The 23,542-nt window shown below is 44.8% G+C and overlaps 3 protein-coding genes across 3 annotated transcripts; 1 reads left to right on the top strand and 2 right to left on the bottom strand.

Annotated features, from left to right (window-relative positions):
* Window positions 1-663: 663 nt before the first annotated feature.
* Window positions 664-2,086, bottom strand: LOC310789709 (uncharacterized protein). The gene is made up of 2 exons (XM_083651370.1): window positions 1,911-2,086; window positions 664-1,648 (listed from the first exon to the last, which is right to left on the bottom strand). Exons 1-2 carry the CDS (start codon window positions 2,056-2,058, stop codon window positions 930-932), a joined length of 867 nt encoding a protein of 288 aa, XP_083507496.1. The 5' UTR covers window positions 2,059-2,086; the 3' UTR covers window positions 664-929.
* Window positions 2,087-3,196: 1,110 nt separating this feature from the next.
* On the bottom strand, window positions 3,197-16,698 carry sh3bgrl (SH3 domain binding glutamate-rich protein like). The gene is made up of 4 exons (XM_083651374.1): window positions 16,433-16,698; window positions 6,154-6,339; window positions 4,786-4,866; window positions 3,197-4,328 (listed from the first exon to the last, which is right to left on the bottom strand). The coding sequence occupies exons 1-4, from the start codon at window positions 16,475-16,477 to the stop codon at window positions 4,293-4,295; spliced, it is 348 nt and encodes a 115-aa protein (XP_083507500.1). The 5' UTR covers window positions 16,478-16,698; the 3' UTR covers window positions 3,197-4,292.
* A 940-nt stretch (window positions 16,699-17,638) lies between these two features.
* LOC310789717 (uncharacterized protein) lies at window positions 17,639-21,114 on the top strand. The gene is made up of 6 exons (XM_083651377.1): window positions 17,639-17,766; window positions 18,732-18,755; window positions 18,943-18,972; window positions 19,724-19,783; window positions 19,945-20,064; window positions 20,210-21,114. The coding sequence occupies exons 1-6, from the start codon at window positions 17,752-17,754 to the stop codon at window positions 20,255-20,257; spliced, it is 297 nt and encodes a 98-aa protein (XP_083507503.1). The 5' UTR covers window positions 17,639-17,751; the 3' UTR covers window positions 20,258-21,114.
* The last annotated feature ends 2,428 nt before the right edge of the window (window positions 21,115-23,542 follow it).

Raw genomic sequence — 23,542 nt, 5'->3', positions numbered from 1 at the left:
CATTTCCAACAAATGGACTGTACATGTAATAATAATACTGAAGAATGCCTTGTAACTTATTTAAAACAGAAATAATGTTTCATGTTTGTTAATTTGAGTATATATTTTAACTAAAACTGTCGGCTGTGTTTTTTATGTGTTTTTTATATGTGCATTGCTTTGCTGCTTGTTTTTTCGATTATTTTTTTGTAAAGCACCTTGAATTGCCTTTGTGTATGAAAGGTGCTATATAAATAAAATTTGACTTGACTTGACTTGACTTATGCAATTTCACAGATACTAGCCTATTAGCAGCCATTTCGTTTATATATCCCCTATCCCACTGTGTGAGATGATATTTGGCAACCACCTTAAGGCCCAACGTAACATTTCCTAAGTTAAAATTGGGAAAGCTTCTAGAAATGCCAGAATAGGGGGGGATCTTAATTTGTTCATTAGGAGGCTAACACAACTATTTGTGATTTAATGATTATTTAATTTGTAATCCTTTGGATCAGTGCTTCAGGCTCAGAGGTGTTAATCTCTATGTCATCTCTATTTACAACGGATTCTTCAATATGCAGCACAAGCTTAGACTAGATGACAGTTGTGTTTAATATATTCAATAGTGTACCACTTATCATTTATCACTTATACATGTGAATACAGTACAATAAAATTCTAATGTAGGTTATAACAGGCAAATTCAGGATGATGCAGTACCAAAATTACAACAGCAGATGGCATATGTGAGCAAGTAAATATGAAGCATAATTTCTACAAGACAGTAAATGAACACATTTGGAAACCAAATAGGACAGAAACTACAGCAGAAAGCATGTTTTGAATTATTTAACTGAATTTGTATTAAGTCCCAGGTGTGTGTGTGTGTGTGTGTGTGTGTGTGTGTGTGTGTGTGTGTGTGTGTGTGCAAAGTGTGTAGTGTGTTACTACAGATGAGCACTCTCAGCCTCTGAAATGCGTAGCACAGGGGAGCTGAAGTTGGATGAGCAGGGAGCTAAGTTCAGTGTACTCAGATAACTCCTCTTCTTGCCCCCCTCCCCTGCCGGCCCGTCTTCCAGCCCAGCCTCCAGTGAGTCTGGTCCCTGCTGCTGGCTGCTCGGCTGGGGCGGGGGTACCAGACCGTGCAGGAGGCTATTCCCCAGATGGGAGTGGCATCGGGCCAGGCTGTCCGTCAGATGCTGGAGGTACACTTCTTCCAGCTGCTTGTCCAAAAGCCCGTTTAGCACAGAGTTAGACATAGGCTCCAGTCCTGACCAAGGCAGATCCAGGCTGGTGGTTACACTGGACCCCATAACCAGATAACCCTGGTCAGGTACTGAAGATCCCAGGTCCCCTTGCTGCTGCTGCTGGTGGTTAATGGGTACTGAATGAGAGGGAGCTCCAGAGAGAGGGGAGTGAGCTGAAGATCCGTACCCAGGAATGCTGCTTCTCAGTGGGCTGGGTGACCCAGCCAGCTCCCCCGTCTCCTGCCCCAGGCGCAGGTCTGGATAATGTTGCAGGAGACTACAGGAGCCTAGGCTTACTGACAGGTTAGGGTCCAGGGTGAAGACTGGTGAACTGCCAGGGATTGAGACACCAACAACAGTCTCAGACACTACACTCCGTCCCTGGCTTCGGGTGGGGCCTAGTTCTTCCTTATTCGGACCTGTTTCTTAAAAAAACAAACGGATTACTGATTTTTTCCCCCTTTTGGTATATGGTAGAAAATCATTGTTAAGATTAATATGACATGTGACAAATGAGGAAATCATTTATATTTCTATCCGAGGGACCAAGGGGATCGGGATTGCGTCAAGTTACAGTTCATATGTTCATATGTCATATAAGTTAGACCTCACATTACATCAGCCAGTAGTTTCTGATATATATTACATTTGGATGGGGGTAATAGCATAATGGCTCCTTACCTTGTGCTGTTGAAAGTGTGTGTGGACTTGAGTTTGATCCAGGGGGAACTCCGTTGAAAGGTGTCTGTGTTCCGTGCATCTTGGTAGCAGAGACGATCCAGCTCTCCTCCCTGTATGGCAGCACCCTGATAAATCCTTCGCCCAGCATGGTACCGTCTTTCCTTCCTTCTACCACCTTGCTTCTTATCGTTGTCAGTCTTGAGTGCTACTGCGACAGTGCCGCTGCGTATATAATTATGTAGCTGAACTGGCCTGTTTCACTTCTGCAATGGAGACTTGGAGACCAGATACTGTACTTCCCTTACTTACTATAAATCAGGGGTGTCCAACATGCGGCCCGGGGGCCAAATCCGGCCCCCCAAAAGGGTCCAATCAGGTCCCAAAGGATGACTTTGCAAAGTGTGAAGGTTACACTGAGAAGTCCTTCAATCCAATGTGATGCACTTGTGAAGGCTAAGAGGTGCCAGATTTCAGGAGCAAGTTAACTATTAAGTAGCCTATTCATCTTATTTATCTGTTGTTTATCTGTTATCTGTATTCATCACTAAATGGTCAGCTATTTTCATTACCTTTGCATGACTATAGAGAATTGCACAGTTGCCATCAATTGTAATCAGGGGTGTAGTGATAAATACAGAGGTGGTTAAACTATCCAAGGTGAGTAGTTTACCCACCTTGTTTGCCCTCATTGATTGATACAGTTGATCTGAAAATAGGTGAGTAAACTATCTGCCTCATTTCAAAGGGGTGGGTAAACTGTGTTTACTTGCGTTTACCCTCCACTACACCCCTGATTGTAATGCAAAGTACAGACAGTAGATCATGTGCTTGATGGTATCTGAGATAACCCTACGTGTTGTAGTGTTGTACCTGTAATTCTTTACACTAAGATAAACAGGAACATTTTGAGGTTTTGTCATTTATAGGTTATTATTGATTATTGATTTTCATTGTCTGGCCCACTTGACAACAAATTGGGTCGCATGTGGCCCGTGGACTAAAATGAGTTTGACACCCCGGCTCTAAATGAAAGTCATGGTTGAGGGGAAAAAAGTGAACCGTGAATTGGCTTCCAAAATGTTGACTGATATATGATAAGTCCAGGCGATGTTTTACGTGGCTGAATAACATTATTATATTACAAAGCAGAAATATCAGCAACTCTATGAAACTGGAAGTATTGGCTTTCGACCTACTGTCAGACAGAATGCCTACTGTATATACATTTTGATACCAGGAGTACACCACACGTTAAACATGCCTATGAAAAATTACTCAGATTCTGTAAACTTAAAATCCTTTATTATACATAAAAAATAACAATTTATTATCAGGAGGCAGAATGAATTTTGTTTGACTGTATCGTTATTGGAACTTGTAAACCTATCTCATGCAGGACTAAAGATAGGACAGGTATTGAGAGCCAGGTTTGCAGTCATATTTGTAGTTTTATTTTGTCCAGAGAAGGTATGAACTGATCTAAGATTGAACTTGCTTATAGTACCAACACTATGCATGAGACTGAATGCTTACAGCAAAACAAAAAAACTATCTCACTTCCATAAAACAAACACAAAAATATCCATCTCACATCCCTCTACCTTTACAGATGTGTAGATTTTGGCAAGTATTATTCTTTTTTTACATACCAGTATGTCATCTCATAGAAAACGTTTTGCTATTAAAACAGCATTAAGACAATATTAAGTAAATAAAAACATAGAGAATGGGACTCTTAACATATAATAACTCCTACAGAAGGTGCTGCATTTTTGGCTATGACATGAATGGTATGACTTGAACACACTGATCCAGTCTTTTTTTTAATTCATTTGTCACAATGTTTCCAGGATTCGACAGATACAACTTATATTCAACAAGACATTGATTAAACCTGCTGTATTGAATGATATAAGATTTTGACTATGGAGACCACTTTTTTAGAAGCTCATGCCAAATATGGTGCTATGTACTATACTGTGGGCCAATTTCACTGGTTGGTATGTGTTACGATTATCAAAGTGTGGACATTTTGTTGTGTCTGATGGTGGCTTCTCAAACAGGGAACTGTCTGTTTCACGTTCATGCTGATGGACTATTGACGTGTCATTAGGCCAGTAGGTTTTAGTGGGCTGAGGTTAACGGCAGGAAGCAGAACCGTCTCGTGTGAACTCATCGTGCTCTGCTTTAGTACCTCCTCTCACTACAGTTGACAAGGCACAGCTAAACACAGTTTCATAAAAAATTAACATACAGAAAGGAGTTAAAAAAACACACACATATCCATAAGTTGAGTGAAATGTTGCTTTTTTTTTGTTACTTTTTCATGGATATATTTCAGGTCTGTCTACGTCTGGGTCTGGGTCTAGGCCTGAGGTAAAGCTACAGCTGTTGTCTCTTTGCTAGAGCCTCTGCCTCCTGGAAAGAGAGAGAGAGAGAGTGATAGACAGAAAGGAGGGGTGTGAGAGGAAGAGGAGGAGAAGGAGAGAGGGAGCGTTATATTAAAATGGAGGATATTGGTTTATATATCCTCTACAGTCTACATTACAACACACAAACAGAGGAAAACCCCTCTGTTTCTATGGTAACTGGCACACCTCTCTGCAGTTCCTCCTGTGACAGAGAGGAGGAGCCAGGGTGCAGGAGAGAGAGAGAGGGTGAGAGGAGAGGAGGCCTGCCTGGTGGTAAGGATATCATGAACAGATGTATTATGTAATATGTGTGCCTTCTATATGGACATCGTACTGTGATTATAGATATATAAGGAAGTGTTGCAGGCAGTGTGGTTAGACTCTAGGAATGCAGTGTAAAGATGGGGCCGCTATCTATGGTGTGTGTGTTTTTGTTTTCGGTACAGAAGAACAAAGCTTCTTACCTTGGAGCCGGGTGGAGCAGTCAGACCCAGAAATGCATAGACAGCGTTCTCCTCTCTGGCATCGAAGAAGGCCTCGTAGTCCTGCGAGATGAAGAGGAGGACGGAGAACTTTAGGGGCTGGCATCGATCGAGGATCGCCTTACCTCAATCTGAACTACGACCTTCTTGGGAATGATAATTCGAAGCAGACTTGGGATCAGCGCCTGGGGGGGTCCAGCATGTGAGCAGCCAACACACCCTGATCTTTGTGAGACAGATTTTCTTTTTAGAGGCCGTGTTATTTGTCCAAGGATAGGACTCCGCGTCAGGAGTGAATAGGATAGGCGAGTAAACAGGTTTACACGTTCACCCATTTACTGTTTGGTTATATATGCGGTCTCTCTCATTCTTCTTCTCCCCTTCACATTCTCATTCCTTTGTTTTCCCTCTATCTCTTTCTCTCCCTCTCTCTCTCTCTCTCTCTCCCACACACAGACACACAAACAGGGGTTTTTCAATAGGGCCTTACAGCTGAAAGTATCCTGGGGAATGTTCTGTGCTTTGTCTGTGACATTCAATACAGCACATCCTCCATTACCAACTTTACTTCCAGCCAGCCATTAGCTGGCATTATGATGCCTCGCTGCACGGAGGATACAGCCCCTGTGTCTGTCTGATGGAGTCATCTCTAGTGAGGATACAGCCCCTGTGTCTGTCTGATGGAAGTGATCTCTAGTGAGGATACAGCCCCTGTGTCTGTCTGATGGAGTCAGCTCTAGTGAGGATACAGCCCCTGTGTCTGTCTGATGGAGTCAGCTCTAGTGAGGATACAGCCCCTGTGTCTGTCTGATGGAGTCAGCTCTAGTGAGGATACAGCCCCTGTGTCTGTCTGATGGAGTCATCTCTAGTGTCTGCTATGATAGGACAGAAGGGTTGGTTGGGAATATCTGAGCTAATAGTGAAGGCATGAACAATCCCATGTTATTCCTTGCATGTGTGTCTGTTTGATTGACTGTATAATATATGGACGACACGTCCGCGCTTCCTTCCGCCATGCAAAAATTAAGCCAAAATATCTCGTTTCAGCGAGCTGCCATCTTGCTTGTGTGACGTCATTTGCAACCGGAGTCTGCACAGTAGTGGGAACTTGAACATACATCAGCGTGATAAAAACGACCTAACGGCGGTACCTAACCTACCTAACTACCTAAAAACTACCTAACTAAACTACCTAACTCCGCTAACATGGAGGGGGCGGGATTCAAGACATATACTGCAGCCAGCCACCAGGGGGCAATCAAGATGTTTTGGCTTCACTTTTGAGGAGCCGTCATTATTTTTGACACAGTCTATGGTCTGTGTGTGTGTGTGTGTGTGTGCCACTCTCACCCCGCAATATTTGCTTTCGTTAAAGATCTGTGGGGGGAGGGGGTTCCCCGCGGCCGGCCTCGACTCCTCGGGAACGTTCTCCCTCATCCACTTCCTGTTGTCCTCGTTGGCTGCAATGTCACACTCCTCAAACTCAATCTTATTGGCCGCCAGGAAGCTCAACACATCCTGCTGCTGCTTCTTAATCTGTGGGGGGGGGGGAGAGCAGAGGAGAGGGGCAGGGTGAGGTGTCAGTTAGTCACAGCGTGCCAAAACGAGAGGAGAGGGGCAGGGTGAGTTGTCAGTTAGTCACAGCGTGCCAAAACGAGAGGAGAGGGGCAGGGTGAGTTGTCAGTTAGTCACAGCGTGCCAAAACGAGAGGAGAGGGGCAGGGTGAGTTGTCAGTTAGTCACAGCGTGCCAAAACGAGAGGAGAGGGGCAGGGTGAGTTGTCAGTTAGTCACAGCGTGCCAAAACGAGAGGAGAGGGGCAGGGTGAGTTGTCAGTTAGTCACAGCGTGCCAAAACGAGAGGAGAGGGGCAGGGTGAGTTGTCAGTTAGTCACAGCGTGCCAAAACGAGAGGAGAGGGGCAGGGTGAGTTGTCAGTTAGTCACAGCGTGCCAAAACGAGAGGAGAGGGGCAGGGTGAGTTGTCAGTTAGTCACAGCGTGCCAAAACGAGAGGAGAGGGGCAGGGTGAGTTGTCAGTTAGTCACAGCGTGAGCAGAGGAGAGGGGCAGGGTGAGTTGTCAGTTAGTCACAGCGTGCGCAGAGGAGAGGGGCAGGGTGAGGTGTCAGTTAGTCACAGCGTGAGCAGAGGAGAGGGGCAGGGTGAGGTGTCAGTTAGTCACAGCGTGAGCAGAGGAGAGGGGCAGGGTGAGTTGTCAGTTAGTCACAGCGTGCGCAGAGGAGAGGGGCAGGGTGAGGTGTCAGTTAGTCACAGCGTGAGCAGAGGAGAGGGGCAGGGTGAGGTGTCAGTTAGTCACAGCGTGAGCAGAGGAGAGGGGCAGGGTGAGGTGTCAGTTAGTCACAGCGTGCCAAAACGGATGCGATGCTCTGACTGTGTTATCTTCAGCAATATGAGCCGCCATAAGGCCTCGCTCCACCATCCTGTCACCATTCTGCTGTGAAAATGAGAGAAAGCGCTAGCTGGCCTGTTCCTAAGATACCACTTGTTGACAACTGAATGAAGTGATGGAAGAGGACTGCAGAAGAGGGTGGACCTGGATGATGCTAACTAGGAGGAAGAACAGATGTGATGTGTTATATCTGCATGAAGCCTAGTCTACAGAGAGAGAGAGAGAGAGAGACAGAGAGAGAGAGAGAACTCCCATCAATGGACTGCAACCACAATCTTCCTTTTTGAAAGATAATTCACTTTATTGTTGAAAATGACATGTTACAACATTGAGTCTTTATGCCCACTTTTCGGTTGTTGTGATTGGCACACTTGACTTTAAACTAAATAAGCTCTGACAAAGACACCGTGTCAAAAGATGTCTGTTTAAAACAATAACGTGAGTAATACGTATCAAAAAGGAACAAAGTAACTATCTTGGCGCCTGGGGTGTCTTTTCACACAGGCACCACCATTCCACAAGAGGCAGATTCAATGTTGTGTCTTTTCTCATTTGTGAAACCTTTGGGATGTTAACAATGCAAAACAATGAGATAACCAGCTCGACAACATGAGACTAAAGCACTAAAGCACAGTCTGCACTAAAGCACAGTTTACACTAAAGCACAGTCAGCACAAGGACAACACCTTGATAGCCGGTGGCATCCTGCCCCACTTGGAGTGGATCTCCACTGGTATTCTTTGGTATGTTATGTCACCAAATACCTCAAGCCAGAACCTCACACCAAAGTTCTCATGGAAAGATACAGACAAGAAATGACAGTGTGGAGACAGACAGTAAGTAGCAGGTTCTGGTCCAGCAGTAATACAGGAGATGTGTGCTTGTCTGTGTGTGTGTGTGTGTGTGTGTGTGTGTGTGTGTGTGTGTGTGTGTGTGTGTGTGTGCTTGTCTGTGTGTGTGTGTGTGTGTGTGCGTGTGCGTGCGTGTGCAAGCGCGTCCTGGAGGGGGAATCTGACTTTATATGAAATTGTGGTCCAATGAGGTGTGGGTGGGTGTGTATAAGGAGGAGGATGGCCCTACAAGGCCAGACGGAAGCAGGAGCTCCTCTGGGACTCGAGAGGAGGTAACTGGTCAAACACAGGCCTAATAAGGCCTGCTACAGGCCAGGGAGACACTCAGATCCAGCCTCTCCTCTGTGCGCACACACACCACACACACACACCCTACACACACACACACACACACACACACACACACACACACACACACACACACACACACACACACACACACACACACACACACACACACGTACATGCTTGCACACATACCTAGCATGAAACTAAAATGGGACATTTTGGGACGACTTAAAACTCATGATAAATACATTCTAAAATAATAGGCCCTTTTCACAGGGGCCATTTTGTGTCGAAAAGGCAGGGTAAACACAGGTGCAAGCAAAACACTAATGAGGGTTTCCAACTTCCATGATTGGAAATTGGAAACCCTCATTAGTGTTTTGCTTGCACCTGTGTTTACCCTGCCCTTTCGACACAAAATGGCCCCCGTGAAAAGGGTCTATACTGCCTATGTGTCTGTCTGTCTGGCCGGCTGGTTCCATGTGAGGAAGGGATGACTCCTCCCAGACAGGTGGATTGTTCAGCAACCGGCTGTTGACACAGAACTGGGCCATGGAAATGAGTGAGTTGACAGTGGTATGTGCTAGATTAGTAGATTAGTGGTTGCACGCTTTGAATCATTACATGGCAGTTGCAGCAGCAACAAGGCCAAAGTCCTGAGCCAAACTACCCCCCCCCCCCCACCCACACCTGCTCTGACACCAGCAGTACCATGTGGAACGCCACAAGCTCAAACTCACTTTCTCTCCATCTCTCTCTAAACACACACACACACACACACACACACACACACACACACACACACACACACACACACACACACACACACACACACACACACACACACTCACACACACACACACACACACACACAGACACACACACACACCTCTCTAACGGAAGAATCTGGCCAGCCGATCCTCCTGCGCTCTCCTCTTCCCTCTCCCTCCTGCATCTGGCCTGTCTTCCATGCCTTCTCTTTTCTCTGACTCGCCTGCATTCAACATGTCGGCCATTAAGCCGACTCTTCTCCACAATGACAATAGAACCAGCTTCTAAATGGCAGACATTACCCGGCTAGTCTTGTCCTCCTCTCTCCTCCTCCTGCTTGCCTCTCAGTCCGCTGCTCTCTCCCGCCATTCCCTCAACAGGCCTCTGCATTATACTGTTGCCAAGCTAAATTAATTTGCAGGGGAACTTGGCCCCACGCCAGCTGCCCCTAACTCTAATTGCACAGCGAGTGTTCCCTCCTCTCCTCCGTCACTATTCCCTCCTCTCCTCCGTCACTATCACTCTTTGCACTGCTCTCTGCTGTCAACCAGCACAGCCTCTGCTGAGTGTGGCTGGAAACAGCCTTTGACTGACCCTAGCTTTGGGTGTGGTAATAAACAACCACTCTGATCATATTGTCTTGTATTATTCTCTCAGTATCTATCTATCTATCTATCTATCTATCTATCTATCTATCTATCTATCTATCTATCTATCTATCTATCTATCTATCTATCCATCCATCCATCCATCCATCCATCCATCCATCCATCCATCCATCCATCCATCCATCCATCCATCCATCCATCCATCCATCCATCCATCCATCTATCTATCTATCTATCTATCTATCTATCTATCTATTTATCTATCTATCTATCTATCTATCTATCACTGTGGGAGGGAACCGGAGCACCCGGAGGAAACCCATGCAAACATAGGGAGAACATGCAAACTAGAGAGAGAGAGAGAGAGAGAGGCTGTTTGTTTGTCACTGTGAGTTGAAATGTGAAAAGTGTGTAACAGCTCATTACCCCTGGCCGGGTGACGGCCCGAGTGACAGTTTGACAGTCAAACCACAAACTGCCACCGGTTCACTTTCCCAATCAAGGGCTGATTAGCAAATTGGTCATTGGAGGTAAGGCTGAGCTAAATATTCGGTTACAAGCCAAATAGCTAATCTAAGCCATAAAATACATAAAAGAATATATACAATATAATCACTTTGTTCACTCACACTGCACAACCTGCTCATATCGTCTACCAAGTGAGTAGAGGTGACAATGTGACAGAGTGGAGCTTCTGTCCTGCCAATCCACTATCTCAAGATAGCTTGGTGTATTGACACACACACACACACACACACACACACACACACACACACACACACACACACACACACACACACACACACACACACACACAGGAACACCACGCACAAGTGCTGAAACGTTGTTAGCTAAGAACCTGCAATTTTGGTCACGTTTTTGGTTACACTCGTGCAATTGTGATGTCACTGATGATGTCACTCACAATGTCTATGACATCATCAGTGATGTCACTCACTGATGATGTCACAAATATCTATGACATCATCAGTGATGTCACTCGAGCAATTGTGATGACATCACAATTTTCCCACCTGTTACACAACTTTCCCACCTGTTACACAACTGTCATTATACATTGTATAGATTGTTTGCTGCAATGCATTTATTATTGCTATGAGGAGATACACTACAGCTGTACGGGTAATTAATTGACTTTGACTCTAACTAGCACCTAAGAGAAGCACCATCGCTGTGTTCAAATAATCTTCAACCTTTGATCACCTTTGATCTCTGGTTATAATTAACTATTTGCCGTTGGTTTGGATTGGCAGGCCTGTGGGATCAGATCCAGGTCTAATAAACAATCCCTGAAAAAAAGGTCAGAGCTGGGCCATTAACTGCTGTCAGACAATGGCAGCTATTGATGGGATCCACTGTATCCGCAGCACAGGCTTAGGTCAATACTGTTCAGTCAACTCAGGCTCGGGGTCAATTCACTTTGAATGCATCCAGTTGAAAATGTATGAATCTGCAATTTACACAAGAAAACCCTTCATTTTCAAAATAATCTTCCTGGGTTTCTTTGTTATGGCTCAAGATTTCCTGTTTTGCAATGTAGGAAAATCCACTTCCTGGATTGACGGAGCAGGAAGTGAATTGACCCTATGCCCTGTGTTTATAAGGGATAAAGGCTTGGTTTGATTGGATTTGGTCTGATTTGTGTTGACAGCTACCAGCTTACAGTGGCATAGCAGGAATGTTACCAGAAACAGACAGACTGGCCAGACTACTGTTACTAGCAGTAACAGACAGACTGGCCAGACTATACTGTTACTAGCAGTAACAGACAGACTGGCCAGACTATACTGTTACTAGCAGCAGTAGCCTCCAGCCCTCCACGCAACCCTGAGCTCAGTCAGTATTACGACATCATTACAAAACAGAAGTAGATTAAACTCCCTCTGCTGGACTGCTGCCTAAAGGTGAACGTTCAAAGACAAGAGGCCAAAACTGACCTATCACACACACTGACTGACTGACTGACTGTCTGTCTGTCTGTCTGTCTGTCTTATCTCTCTCCTCAAGCAGCGGACTGGCAACACTCATCCAACTAAAGCCCATGTGGACTCACATACACCCGCGCACGCACACGAGAGACAGGCAGGGAAAGCAATGTGGCACGCGCACACACACACACACACACACACACACACACACACACACACACACACACACACACACACACACACACACACACACACAGAGGAACACACATACACACACACACATACACACACACACACACACACACACACACACACACACACACAGGAACACAATGGGTCTCAAGTTACTGCAGATTTGGAGTGAGTTTATTGTGGTAATAAGGGAAGTGTTGGCTGTGTGGTTGCAGTGCAGAAATGGAAATAAGGGAGTAAAATGTGTGCTGGTCTGTCACGCTGGCTGCTGAACTTTACCTCCTTTCTCAGAATGTGCAAGTTGGCCTTCCATGACATCACCAGTAGAGCCAGTATACACTGTTACAAGTGTGTGTAGGTGTGTGTGTGTGTGTGTGTGTGTGTGTGTGTGTGTGTGTGTGTGTGTGTGTGTGTGTGTGTGTGTGACTGTGTGTGTGCGTGTGTGTGTGCGCGCGAGCGGGCGTGTGTGCGTCCCTGTGTTCGTTAAAAGGATAATTCCTGTTTTTCATATTCAAATGTTGCTCTGGCCTGAGAGTAACCTGAGAACCAGGTGAAGCAGGAAGGCATGGTCTGATTCTCTCACAGATGCGTCCAAATGTCAGTGTGGAGGCATTCTTCTTCAGAGGTTTTAGGCCATAGCTAGGCTAGCTCGGGCTATAGGAAGCCAGGTATGACTGTCTTTACCACGGTAACACTAGAAGTCTCTCTAGGGAATTCTTAGTGAGTCATAACCCCATTTTCCAGGTGACCCAAGCACATTGTCTCACATTACTGGAGTGGAAATAATGAGGACAATCAGCTGTTAGTCAGTTTACAGAGGTACCACCCCTGTACCAGGGGTACCACCCCTGACCTGTCCCCTCCACAGGGGAGGGGACAGGTCAGGGGTCAGCCAGGGTCTTGCTCAAGGACACTTCCAACAGGACACACACAGTAGCTGCCGATGAGCCCAAACTGACTGTTGCAGTGAGCAAACCTGTAGCGCTGCGTTTCTAGTTACACTAAAGAAGCCACCCTGTAGGTCAAACATGTATGTTTGAAGGCAGATCTATTTGGTATCAGTATAAGGAATTATATTATAAACCAGAGGGTTTGCTCCCTTTAGGCCTTAAAGGGATAGTTCACATTTTTTTAAAGTCTAGCCCTATTTGCTCTTTACCAATGAAATGTACTTTGTGTGTGTGTGTGTGTGTGTGTGTGTGTGTGTGTGTGTGTGTGTGTGTGTGTGTGTGTGTGTGTGTGTGTGTGTGTGTGTGTGTGTGTGTGTGTGTGCACTGTGGATGACATTTCAGTGAGCCTCAGTCAGCTTGTACATACAGGAGCATGACCCCATTGACTTTGCATTCGTTTTTGCCCAATTCTCCAGAGCTACTATGAGGAACAGCATGGATTGTGCTGAGAAAGAACTCTACCAATCAACATCATCATTGATAAATAATAATAGGGCTAGACTTAAAAAAAACGGAACTATCCCTTTAAACAAAAAAAAATCTCTTCAGATGTTTGCTGCGTTGATCACAGCAGAGCTTATTTGTGCTCTATATAGGCCTACTGTAGTACCATTTTTGGTGACTTTTTGATGTATCAGATTCAATAGAGCACCAATAAGCATCAACCGCTATACTATTACAAATGGTTCCTTGTGGACTCCTAGAACTTGCTGTCTAGAAACACTACAGCTGTCTGAATAGTGCTGACTCTTGTGGCTGGTCAAGTGACGAATCTAATACATTCCTCTGGCAAACTTTCAACGTTCTCTCCCACTGACCTGCAATCGTTCGCTCAGTGGAGCAAAGACTTTAGCTGTTGTTGTTGCCTCTCTTTCCTCATACTGCTATACTTCTCCCCTGTGTCTTTAAAAGTGACAGGCTACTGTGAAACATGACTGGAGAGTGGAGACAGAGTGATTAAATCAGCAACAGACACAGCTGGAATCTGATCAAAGTGTTTTATAACCACGGATGCACTCAAACTGCCAGCTTGTGCACTGTGACTAGTGAGAGCAGAGGTTACACTACAGTTTGTCATTCAGCAATTGACTGAGTAGAAATAAGACTGAGACGTTCTGATAGCATGGCAAGCTTTTTAAGATACATTTCTAAATAAATCCTAGACATGAAGTAAGTCCTATTAAAGAAATGAGTCAACCTAAGACATAATGGATGTGGATACAGATAGGGCTGGGCAATCAATATTACATCAATATATTGTGATATGAGACTAGATTAGATTAGATTTTGGATATCATAATATCGTGATGTAACATTATGTATTTTCCTCATTTTACAGGCAGCATTACAGTAAGGTGATTGTTCTATTATTTGCCTGTACTACCCACTTAATCATTATATCCACATTACTGATGATGATTATTTATCAAAAATCTCATTGTGTCAATATTTTGTGATAGCACCAATATTGTTCCAGTATCGATATTGTGATATTTGATTTTGTCCATATCGCCCGGCCCTAGATACAGAAAATCTTCAGTTTACTCAGTCTCGTAACTCTATCTACATGTATCTATCTGTCTGTCTGTCTATCTGTATCTGTCTGTCTGTCTCTGTCTGTCTGTCTGTCTGTCTGTCTATCTATCTATCTATCTATCTGTGTATGCAAGTGTATGCACTATGCCTCCATCTGTGCATGTGTGTATTGCAGTACGTACTGTAATGTATGTGCAGAATACAGTGTTCTGGCAGACATATGCATTCACTCTACTACTCAGGACCAATCGATGAGGTAATGCACTCCCGGGCCGAGCGAGGGTGCCTCTTAACCCTTCGCCACTCTGACTCAACACAAACTTCCTGTCCTGCCAGACTGCTGAGCCTAGTATGCAAATTTCATTGACTGTGTAAGGCAATAAAGTTCTTCAACTCTACCTGACTGAAAAGAGTCTTTGTGTTTGTTTGATCACATCACACGTCACTTTCTCTTCCTGCTTTGTGTATGTGCACTGGTCTGAAAACTGTGACATCAATGGCTTGACGGAGGTACATTTTCCTCAATAAGACCTAAACCACATGACAACTTACTTTTTCTTCAAGTGACTTTTCAACTGTGATCATAGGAGGGGAGTTGATGGATTTTAAGTAGTGGGCTTGATGTACTTGTTATTTCTGTAGCATTTTCCATTAAAACACGTTCAAGTTCAGGTTAATGAACAGCTTTGCAGCAGTCATATTTTGTGTCACCGAGTATGAGTACAAGTAGCTATGATGGGCAGAATGGAAGCATCGGTCAGTACTGATCCAGACCTCCAACCAGTCTGAATCAGGGTAGAAGTGTTCCTGAACTGTAGCTGCATATCTGAAGGCCCTGGAGAATTGCATCACCATCATTCCTCTCTACTGGGTGGAACCGGCAAGCCTGAAGCTCACGGTCCTCCTCCAGGCTGCAGGAGACTGGAGGGAACACTTAAGAGGGTACAAACACGCACGCACGCACGCACGCACAGACGCACAGACACACACACACACACACACACACACACACACTCCATAGATGGGGACTTGGACTCGACTCTCGCACTTAAGTCGCACACACAGTGACTTGAGACATGACTTGAGACTCGTCCTCAAAAGACTTGAGACTCCACTCGGACTCGAGATTTGGGACTTGTGAACAATCTTTTTTTTGCCACATTAACATTAAGGAGATGTCTACTAATACTAATGTCAACTAATCAATTCTGATATTGCATGCTGCTATAGGTAAAGGAGTGATGACAAATACAGCACAGTACATGCTTTGATTGAATGCAGCAGATGATAGAACGCTATTCCATAAGAGACTTGAGACTACTTGACTTGTGACAAAAGACAATTGAGACTTGACTTGGACTTGCAAAAAATGACTTTTTTGCATCTCTGACACACTCTCCCACAGCCCTTTACTTTCTAGACTCTAGAGTGAACAGTTTACAACGCTCCCCCTAAACAAACTGTTAAAGCCCCTTATAAACTGAGTGCAGGGCCACCAGATGACATCAGGTGGTTTTGTTGTGTACATTTGAGTGGCTGTGCTCTGTGTGCTGCCTGTTATTCAGAATAGCTCAGGCTAGTAGTGAGAAGCACTGTTCTAAACTGTCATGCCAGGAAACGGTGTCAACCCACAGCTGAGAGAGCACACACTACTTCCCTTATTTAGAGTTCCTGAGTAGCGGAGCTGCACCACAGAGATGTGAACTTCCTCTGCTAGTTCCTGTCCCACTCTCTCACTCTCTAGTTAGTGAAGGGGGAGACTGGGGTGGAGAGACAGAGAGAGATAAACCTCCCTCTGTTTATCTCTCTCTCTCTGTCTCCACCAGAGGCTCCACCTGTGTCCAAAGTCTCGAAGAGAGCAGACCACGATTTGGTCAGATCAGATCACTCCAGACAGGGAAGATGACTGATGATGACAATCTGATGCACATCAGTTTAGTGACTTCAATAAAACTTCACGCTCCTATTGCCTAACCAGCGCCTGCATGGTGCTGAGTGGGAGGAAGCAGTTAAAGCCATACAAACAAACACACAAACCCCATGCTGAAAGTGCGAGCACCTTCCCATTTCCCTCCTTACCGAAGTGGAGCCAGAGGACGATGCTATGTACACTTTGATCACCATGATGATGTTAGATCCCTGATGTTGATGACGTCGTCAGTCCGGTAGGCTGTAACGGTCTCTCGCTCCTTGCTTGCAGGCACTTTGCAGGCGATTGTTCAGCGATGGGGGGGGGCAAAGACAAACTTCCAGAAGCAAAATCTCCCTGTGTGTTGTAGGCAGCGCAGACTGTCTGCGTAAATGCTCCTGTTCTCAACACACTGGATGGAGCTTGCATAGCATTCCTCCTCCTCTGCCTCTACCGCCTCCCCGCCCCTTCTCTCTCTCTCTCTCTGTAGCGCGCATACACACACGCACAGATCTGGAGCCTATGCCCACCCTAGTGGCAGTAGAACATACTTTATTGTCTAAATGTTTCACCGTCGACCCATTGTCTGCTTGAATAGTGTTTTGGTATGGGGCCAATAAGCAGATCGACTGTCTATAATATACCTTACAATTGCATAATGTGCTTCAAATATGAGGCTACAGCAAATAGTTGCATGATGGTGGCCATACAGCAGAGAAAGAGACCTGCTGTGATTTGCAATAGTTCTGCGCGGCGCGCTTTGTGTAACAAGCTTTGCCACTGGAAGCGCCTTCTGTCTGTGTATGAGGCTATGAGTGGCCTCGTTCATTACATTGGGCTTTGTCGCCACCTACAGGCGGCTGGGGAAGACGACGCCAGGCTTCTTCTTCAAATGAATTTAGGAAAGCCGTCTGACAAACAAAAAAAATGTGTCGGAGAGGGAGTGGGCGCCATATTGGACTCAAACACCAAGTGCATTAATCGTGCATTTCCCCTTGCTTGGTGCTGCAGATGTCCTGGTTTTATAAGCCAGCACAGGCAAATGATGCAGGCAATTCATGGAGTGTGTTGTCTCTGACGTCGGGTTTGTGTAAAGGCACACACACACACATAGGCCCACGGCCTCTGAGAATAATTGGACACACTTGTATCTAGGCAATATGCCCTCGAATGCAATCCTCTCATTCTTGCAGGCTTCCTCCCATCTATCTCTGCAAGAAGAAGCCATTCGCGCAGACCCAGGCAGAACATCACCGGCTCCCAAATTCCAGGTCTTCTGCAGCTCCGAATGGCGTCACCTGATTGGCCCAGAGCCTATCAATCATGCCTGTAGCCGCACCCCTCCCCCCATTCAACCACTCGCCTCTCTGTTCCTGTGTGTTTACTACACTGCCGAGCATAAGGAGGGAGACTCGTCTTCACATGCACTGAACGCACTCAGAAAAACAGTTTTTAGTTGTCTTTGTGCGAAAATCTCCCGGTGATCAACATGCCCAAGAGAAAGGTACGTATCCAGAAAACAATTAAAATTGTTTGGTTGAAATATCCGCTATAAATGCAATGCAAATGATTGTGAAGACATCCCTCTGAGACGTTACTTAATTATAACCTAATTTTTAACGGCTCTACATCGCCGCTAATTTTTGCCTATTTTCTAGATATAATGTACATTTTTTTTGTGTTGGAATGAATATTTTCCCGAGCGGGCAGAGGCTATAAATCCCGTTTTCTCCGAACAGCCGCTGTCCTTTGGGGAGTCAGAAGTCTCTTTCGGTCTCCATGCAGTTAAAGCACAAGCAGCAGCCATGCTTTGCAGCTCTTGTCCACCTTCCCTCGCCGACCTACCGACGAACAAACGCTTCACTTATCGCCAATCGGCCCTAAAACCGCCTAAAAGTGCCACCAGAAAATGCCTCAGTGCCTTTACTTTCCATTTTGACTGCAAAAACAAACATTGGCCGTCTCATTTCGATAAAATTATATATTTTCTCTCTTTGTTCGTAGTCCCAAATGGCTGCGATGGCGTGGCTCTGCCGCGTGGGGGCGCCGCTGAGTCCGACCTGGTCCCTCCCCCTCTGAAAGCCTCCCGCGCCAGCTTTCAAATCTTGCCTCCATGCTTTGAATGAGAGAATGAGATGGGGGAGTAAAAGAGACGCGCAGGGCCTAGGCCCTCCAAATGTGGCTCCAGACGCCCGCATGGCTCTGCTGTCACAGCCTATTTCTGAAATAACGCACTAACCCCAAATCTCTGGCTTATAATCCCTTAAAACTATCTGTTTTGGAAATAAATGAGTGTTTTCATATGAAACGAAAAAGTTTTCTCAACTGCTTTGTGAGCACTCATAATATGTGCCTGAAGCATTTAGCAAATGCTTATTGTTAATATAAAGGCCAGTAACCCTCTAAATGCTGCTTAATGTTGCATTTACTTTGATTTAACCTTTTCTATTTGTGTCTTTTCATCTGCAGGGAACAGATGAGGCCAAGGAGGAGGTAAGAGGAGGACACATTCAAGTACACCTCATAGATTTGATTAAATTACATTTTAAACAGTATAAGAGTTATTCCAGGGCTTTTTCAAGAATAATGTGTGTTTGTATAGACTTCAAAGGTACAGTTTTGTGAATACAATCCTAATTTAAATAAAGAGCCCGTGATAATAGTCTTTGTTCTGTTTCAGCCCCAGAGGAGATCGGCTCGGTTATCAGCGGTAAGAAGTTTCACATACAAGCTCACCACCGCTTATTTACACTCGCAGAAAGCCAGTAAAAAACCTAAAAAGTACTTAGACACATGTCACTAAGTTGATCTGTTAACTAACAGACAAACCAAGGCAAGTGTACAACTATCATAGCTTTTAGCTTAAAAAAACTACTTTGATTTGATTTGCAGCAATGAAAAACTCCAAAACACAGCTTTTTACATACTAAACTTTAAAAACTAGTCAACAGTATCTAAAAACTCAAGTAGAGCTGCAGAGAAGAGTAAAGTTTACTAAATCACATCAGAATTGAATATAATTTCTTATAAAGCTCATATAATTAGATTACACACAGTTGAAACCTGACGAGCAATTATTTTATACCCAATAAGACTTACTGTTCCAGAAATTGACAAATAAGCCAATGTAGCCAACTCTGATATCGACATATTACAAATTAATGGCAAGAATTAAGAGTTTTAGAATGATTCCAGTTATGTTCTGCAATTTTTGCAAAACATTTCTACTCGGGAGAGTTTAAATTCCACAGTTAACTCATTTAGGATAATTTTAATGTTAGAAGGCTTGAAACAAACTGCCTCTTCAGTCAACAGACTTATGTGTTCTCCATTCAAGAGTCACTGTCCTTGATTCTTTGCTGCCCATTTAAGGAGCCTTCAGTCTTCCAGTGCCTTTAGAGGGGGGGGAAGAGATTACATATTTGAAGTAAAACTGTTTTATCTCCCCCCACCCCCCATAGAAACCGGTCCCAACCAAGGCCGAACCAAAGGCGGCGGCGAAGAAGGAGAAGCCAGCAAAGGTAAGAGATTGAGATACTTCCCCGGTTGCTAATTTCAGTCTCTACACTTGCATCACAAAGGTTTAAAACTGAACTGGGGTTGGGGGGGGGGCGGATGCAACAGATAAGTGTGAGTAATGAATATTCAGCCTGCTAACGACCCATTCTGTGACCCTATGCAGAAAGAGAAGGCAGTGAACGACAAGAAGGAGGACAAGAAGACCAAGAAGGCGAAGGAGAATGCAGAGGCAGAGGCCAACGAGGAAAACCACTCTGAGAACGGAGAGGCCAAGGCCGACGAGGTGCGTAGACTTAGGAAAAACCTCCGTCCATCCGACACGTGAACATGTTCGACTTTGCATTTGGTATCAAAACGCCAAAGCAACAGTCGTAATAACTTTGCAGAGTTCTGTCCCCTGACCTTGTCCTCTCGCCCTCTGTCCGCAGGAGGAGGCAGCTCCTGAGGAGGCCAAGGAAGAGGCCAAGTCCGAGTAGCACCACTGCCCCAAGCTTCCCCCTCCTCTACGACCCCCGACCCCACCGAACCCCCTGCCAGCCAGCCAGCCCCCCCCCCCCCTTCCCCAAGTCTCTCACATGGTTTCCCTCCAAGGCGTATTGTTAACAGAGGAATATTTTTATCAATGATTTTATAAGTATCCGTACAGATTTTTAGCACAAAAAGCAAAGCTGAATATGGAGCGCCTTGCAGATTTGCAGTGGTCATATCAAGTGTCTGCAAGCAAGATGAACACACTAAAATCTTTTTTAAATGGCATTTCATGATTGTTGAAGGCTTGTTTGGTGTAGAAAGTGCGTCCCTTGCCGGATTGGCGATGTCGTGAGTTGTGTATTCCTGTGTTTTTTCGCCCTTTCCCCCCCGCCGATCTTCTCCTTTCCCCACTCCACAGATTAGACCTTTCCTCCTTCCCCTCCAGTTCAGCCTCGTATCCATGTTTTATTAACGGTTCAACCATGTTATATGGCTGATTGTTTTAGACCTCTAAATGTGCAGTGAGTTGAGTTCCCCCCTTTGCTTCTGTCTCATTGGTCCTGTTTTTTTCATTGACTCGTGTTTAAAAAGCGTGTTCTAAGCGTGTTGTCCATAAGAAAGAGGAAGACGGAACATGTGAAACATTCCCGGGAACAGCGATGGCGCCTCTGACCTGTCTCCTAGACGACCCTGCGTGTACAACAGCTCCTGCTCCATCCGTGCTGTCATGTCAGCTTTTCTAAACACTCTCTGGTTTTTTTAAAACGATTGAATTTGGAACCTTCTCTGACAAATGCAGGTGTCTGGTCCCTCTCTTATGTTCTGGAATTCTCTTAATAAAAAGAAGTCCTGGGAATTTTCCTCGAAATGATGGTCTCAAGTCTGTTTTTCTTCCGGACGATACAAAAACATGCTGCCTCAAATTTACTCCTGAATCTATCCCTACTGTAAACTACTTTGGAAGCACGACTCTAAGTGTGACTTGTAGTGATCATTTGTTCAAGACGAGGCGTCAGTGTTTTCACACGAGTATCATCTTGAAATGAAATTCCTCAGCTGCATTATAGCCTGTACACTGTTGTTGCCAGCCTGATACTATTATACTACTGCTATCTTCATAATTAACCAGATCTGAAAGTGTTTCAGTGTTTAGGCTAAACACACTCCTTGGATAGGGATCACTAAACCTATCCAACGAGTATAATAAAAGATGTATAACTAGATGTCCTTAATGTGCACGGTTACTACTTCTTAGATGGAAATGGGTGCAAGTGCAACCTAGAAATCAAAAGCTTTGTATAGACTCTTAGAGAAGAGTAATGCTTCAAGCCAGTGGTTTGGGTCACTTGTTTCATCCAATAAAAACGTTGCAACATGGGGAAACAAGCCGATCTGGTAAATGCATGGCCGTGTGCAGCAGCCACGGTTCCCTGTGACCTCGACTAAATGAAACGTCCCTGTAATGTATTCTCCGAGTAGCTTTACCTGACACTTCCTTTGAGACTGCTGCCGCTTCAGGATACAGACTGTGACTAGCAGAGCCCATTTATCCTGGTTATTTGCTGTGTTTGTCTAACAGAGTGGACGTTCATTGATTCTCCAAACAGATCCACATTTTTGTTAGCTGAACATTTACGATCTCTGGATCATATGTCCACTATTGGCTTCAAACAATCCATGGCTAGGAGATGTATTTCACTGATGTGTGATTTGGCTTTGACTGACACACACACACACACACTGAGACACACACACATTCACATTTGTGTTTGCAACATTGTAATGAATATGTTTGAGATAGCTGTCTATCACTACAACATTCACCTCAAGGTCGTCATATTGAACTCATCCCCTGCATGAAGGCCTGTAGTGGAGCCTATAATACCTTGTATGTTCCCGTTAGTATCACACTGGACAGAGGGGAATAATAGTGCACGCAGCATCCCGTGTAAAAGACGACGCGGCCTTGAAATAGTCTGGCCCCTCCGATGGAGGCCTACACCCACTGAAGGAGCAGACGGTGCCAGCACAGCCTCACGGGACGTCCTATCCTGTCCTGCCAGAATCTTTTTGTTCCCCTTTAGGCTCCACACACACACACACACACACACACACACACACACACACACACACACACACACACACACTCAGAAACAAACACAAAGACTCTGCAGGAAGGGAAGCGTGAGTGCTGTGACCCATATTCATCACCACAACCTTCAGTCATCTCACCAAACTTGTAATGTTTTGCTGTACTCTAAGGTCTATAGACTGTAGCCTACTATAAAGTCCATGTACTGTAAGGTCCATATACTGCACTGACTGTACTGTAAGGTCCATAGACTGTACTATAAGGTCCATGTACTGTAGGGTCTATAGACTGCACTGACTGTACTGTAAGGTCTATAGACTGTAATGTCCATATACTGTACTGTAAGGTCTATATACTGTACTGTAAGGTCCATATACTGTACTGTAAGGTCTATAGACTGTACTGTAAGGTCCATATACTGTACTGTAAGGTCTATAGACTGTACTGTAAGGTCCATATAGAGTAGACTGTACTGTAAGGTTCATATAGACTGTACTGTAAAGTCCATAGACTGTACTGTGTAAGGTTCATATAGACTGTACTGTAAAGTCCATAGACTGTGTAAGGTTCATATAGACTAGTGTAAAGTCCATAGACTGTACTGTAAGGATCATATAGACTGTACTGTGTAAGGTTCATATCAATGGTTCATATAGATAGACTGTACGGTAAGGGGTCCATAGACTGTAAGGTTGCTGAGCCCCATATTCACTACATCCATGTAACTGTGCTCATTAGCGTGTGTCAGGCGTGTGTGGCTTGGGCATGTGAAAGTGCATGAACGACCACACATCACACACACTTTCAATGGACTATACATTAGGCTGCCTTTGTGTGTGTGCAGTTGCCTCCAGCAAAGGCCGTACAAATGGTTTTACATTGTGTGTGTGTGCGTGTGTGTGTGTGTGTGTGTGTGTGTGTGTGTGTGTGTGTAATGCAGATCTGCTGTAGGCAGCCTATATCCTTTTGACCTCACACCACCTACAGAAACCTATGTAGCCGTTAATTTAATTAAGTTAATATTAATTTAATTTAATATGTGAAACGACATGTTTTATTTGTGGTGAATTTGATCTGCCATCCTCTGTGTAAAAAAAAGGCCACTTGTAATCCCTTTCAAGGGGATTAATATAATCTCACTGCAGCCTGGCCTACTGTCCTACTACACCTGCTGTGAGTGTTTACTTTGTGATGCATC

This window comes from Poromitra crassiceps (assembly GCF_964638095.1).
Source record: "Poromitra crassiceps genome assembly, chromosome: 15".
In the NCBI taxonomy this organism is placed as follows: Eukaryota; Metazoa; Chordata; class Actinopteri; order Beryciformes; family Melamphaidae; genus Poromitra; species Poromitra crassiceps.
This window is presented reverse-complemented; position numbering and strand designations above follow the sequence as displayed.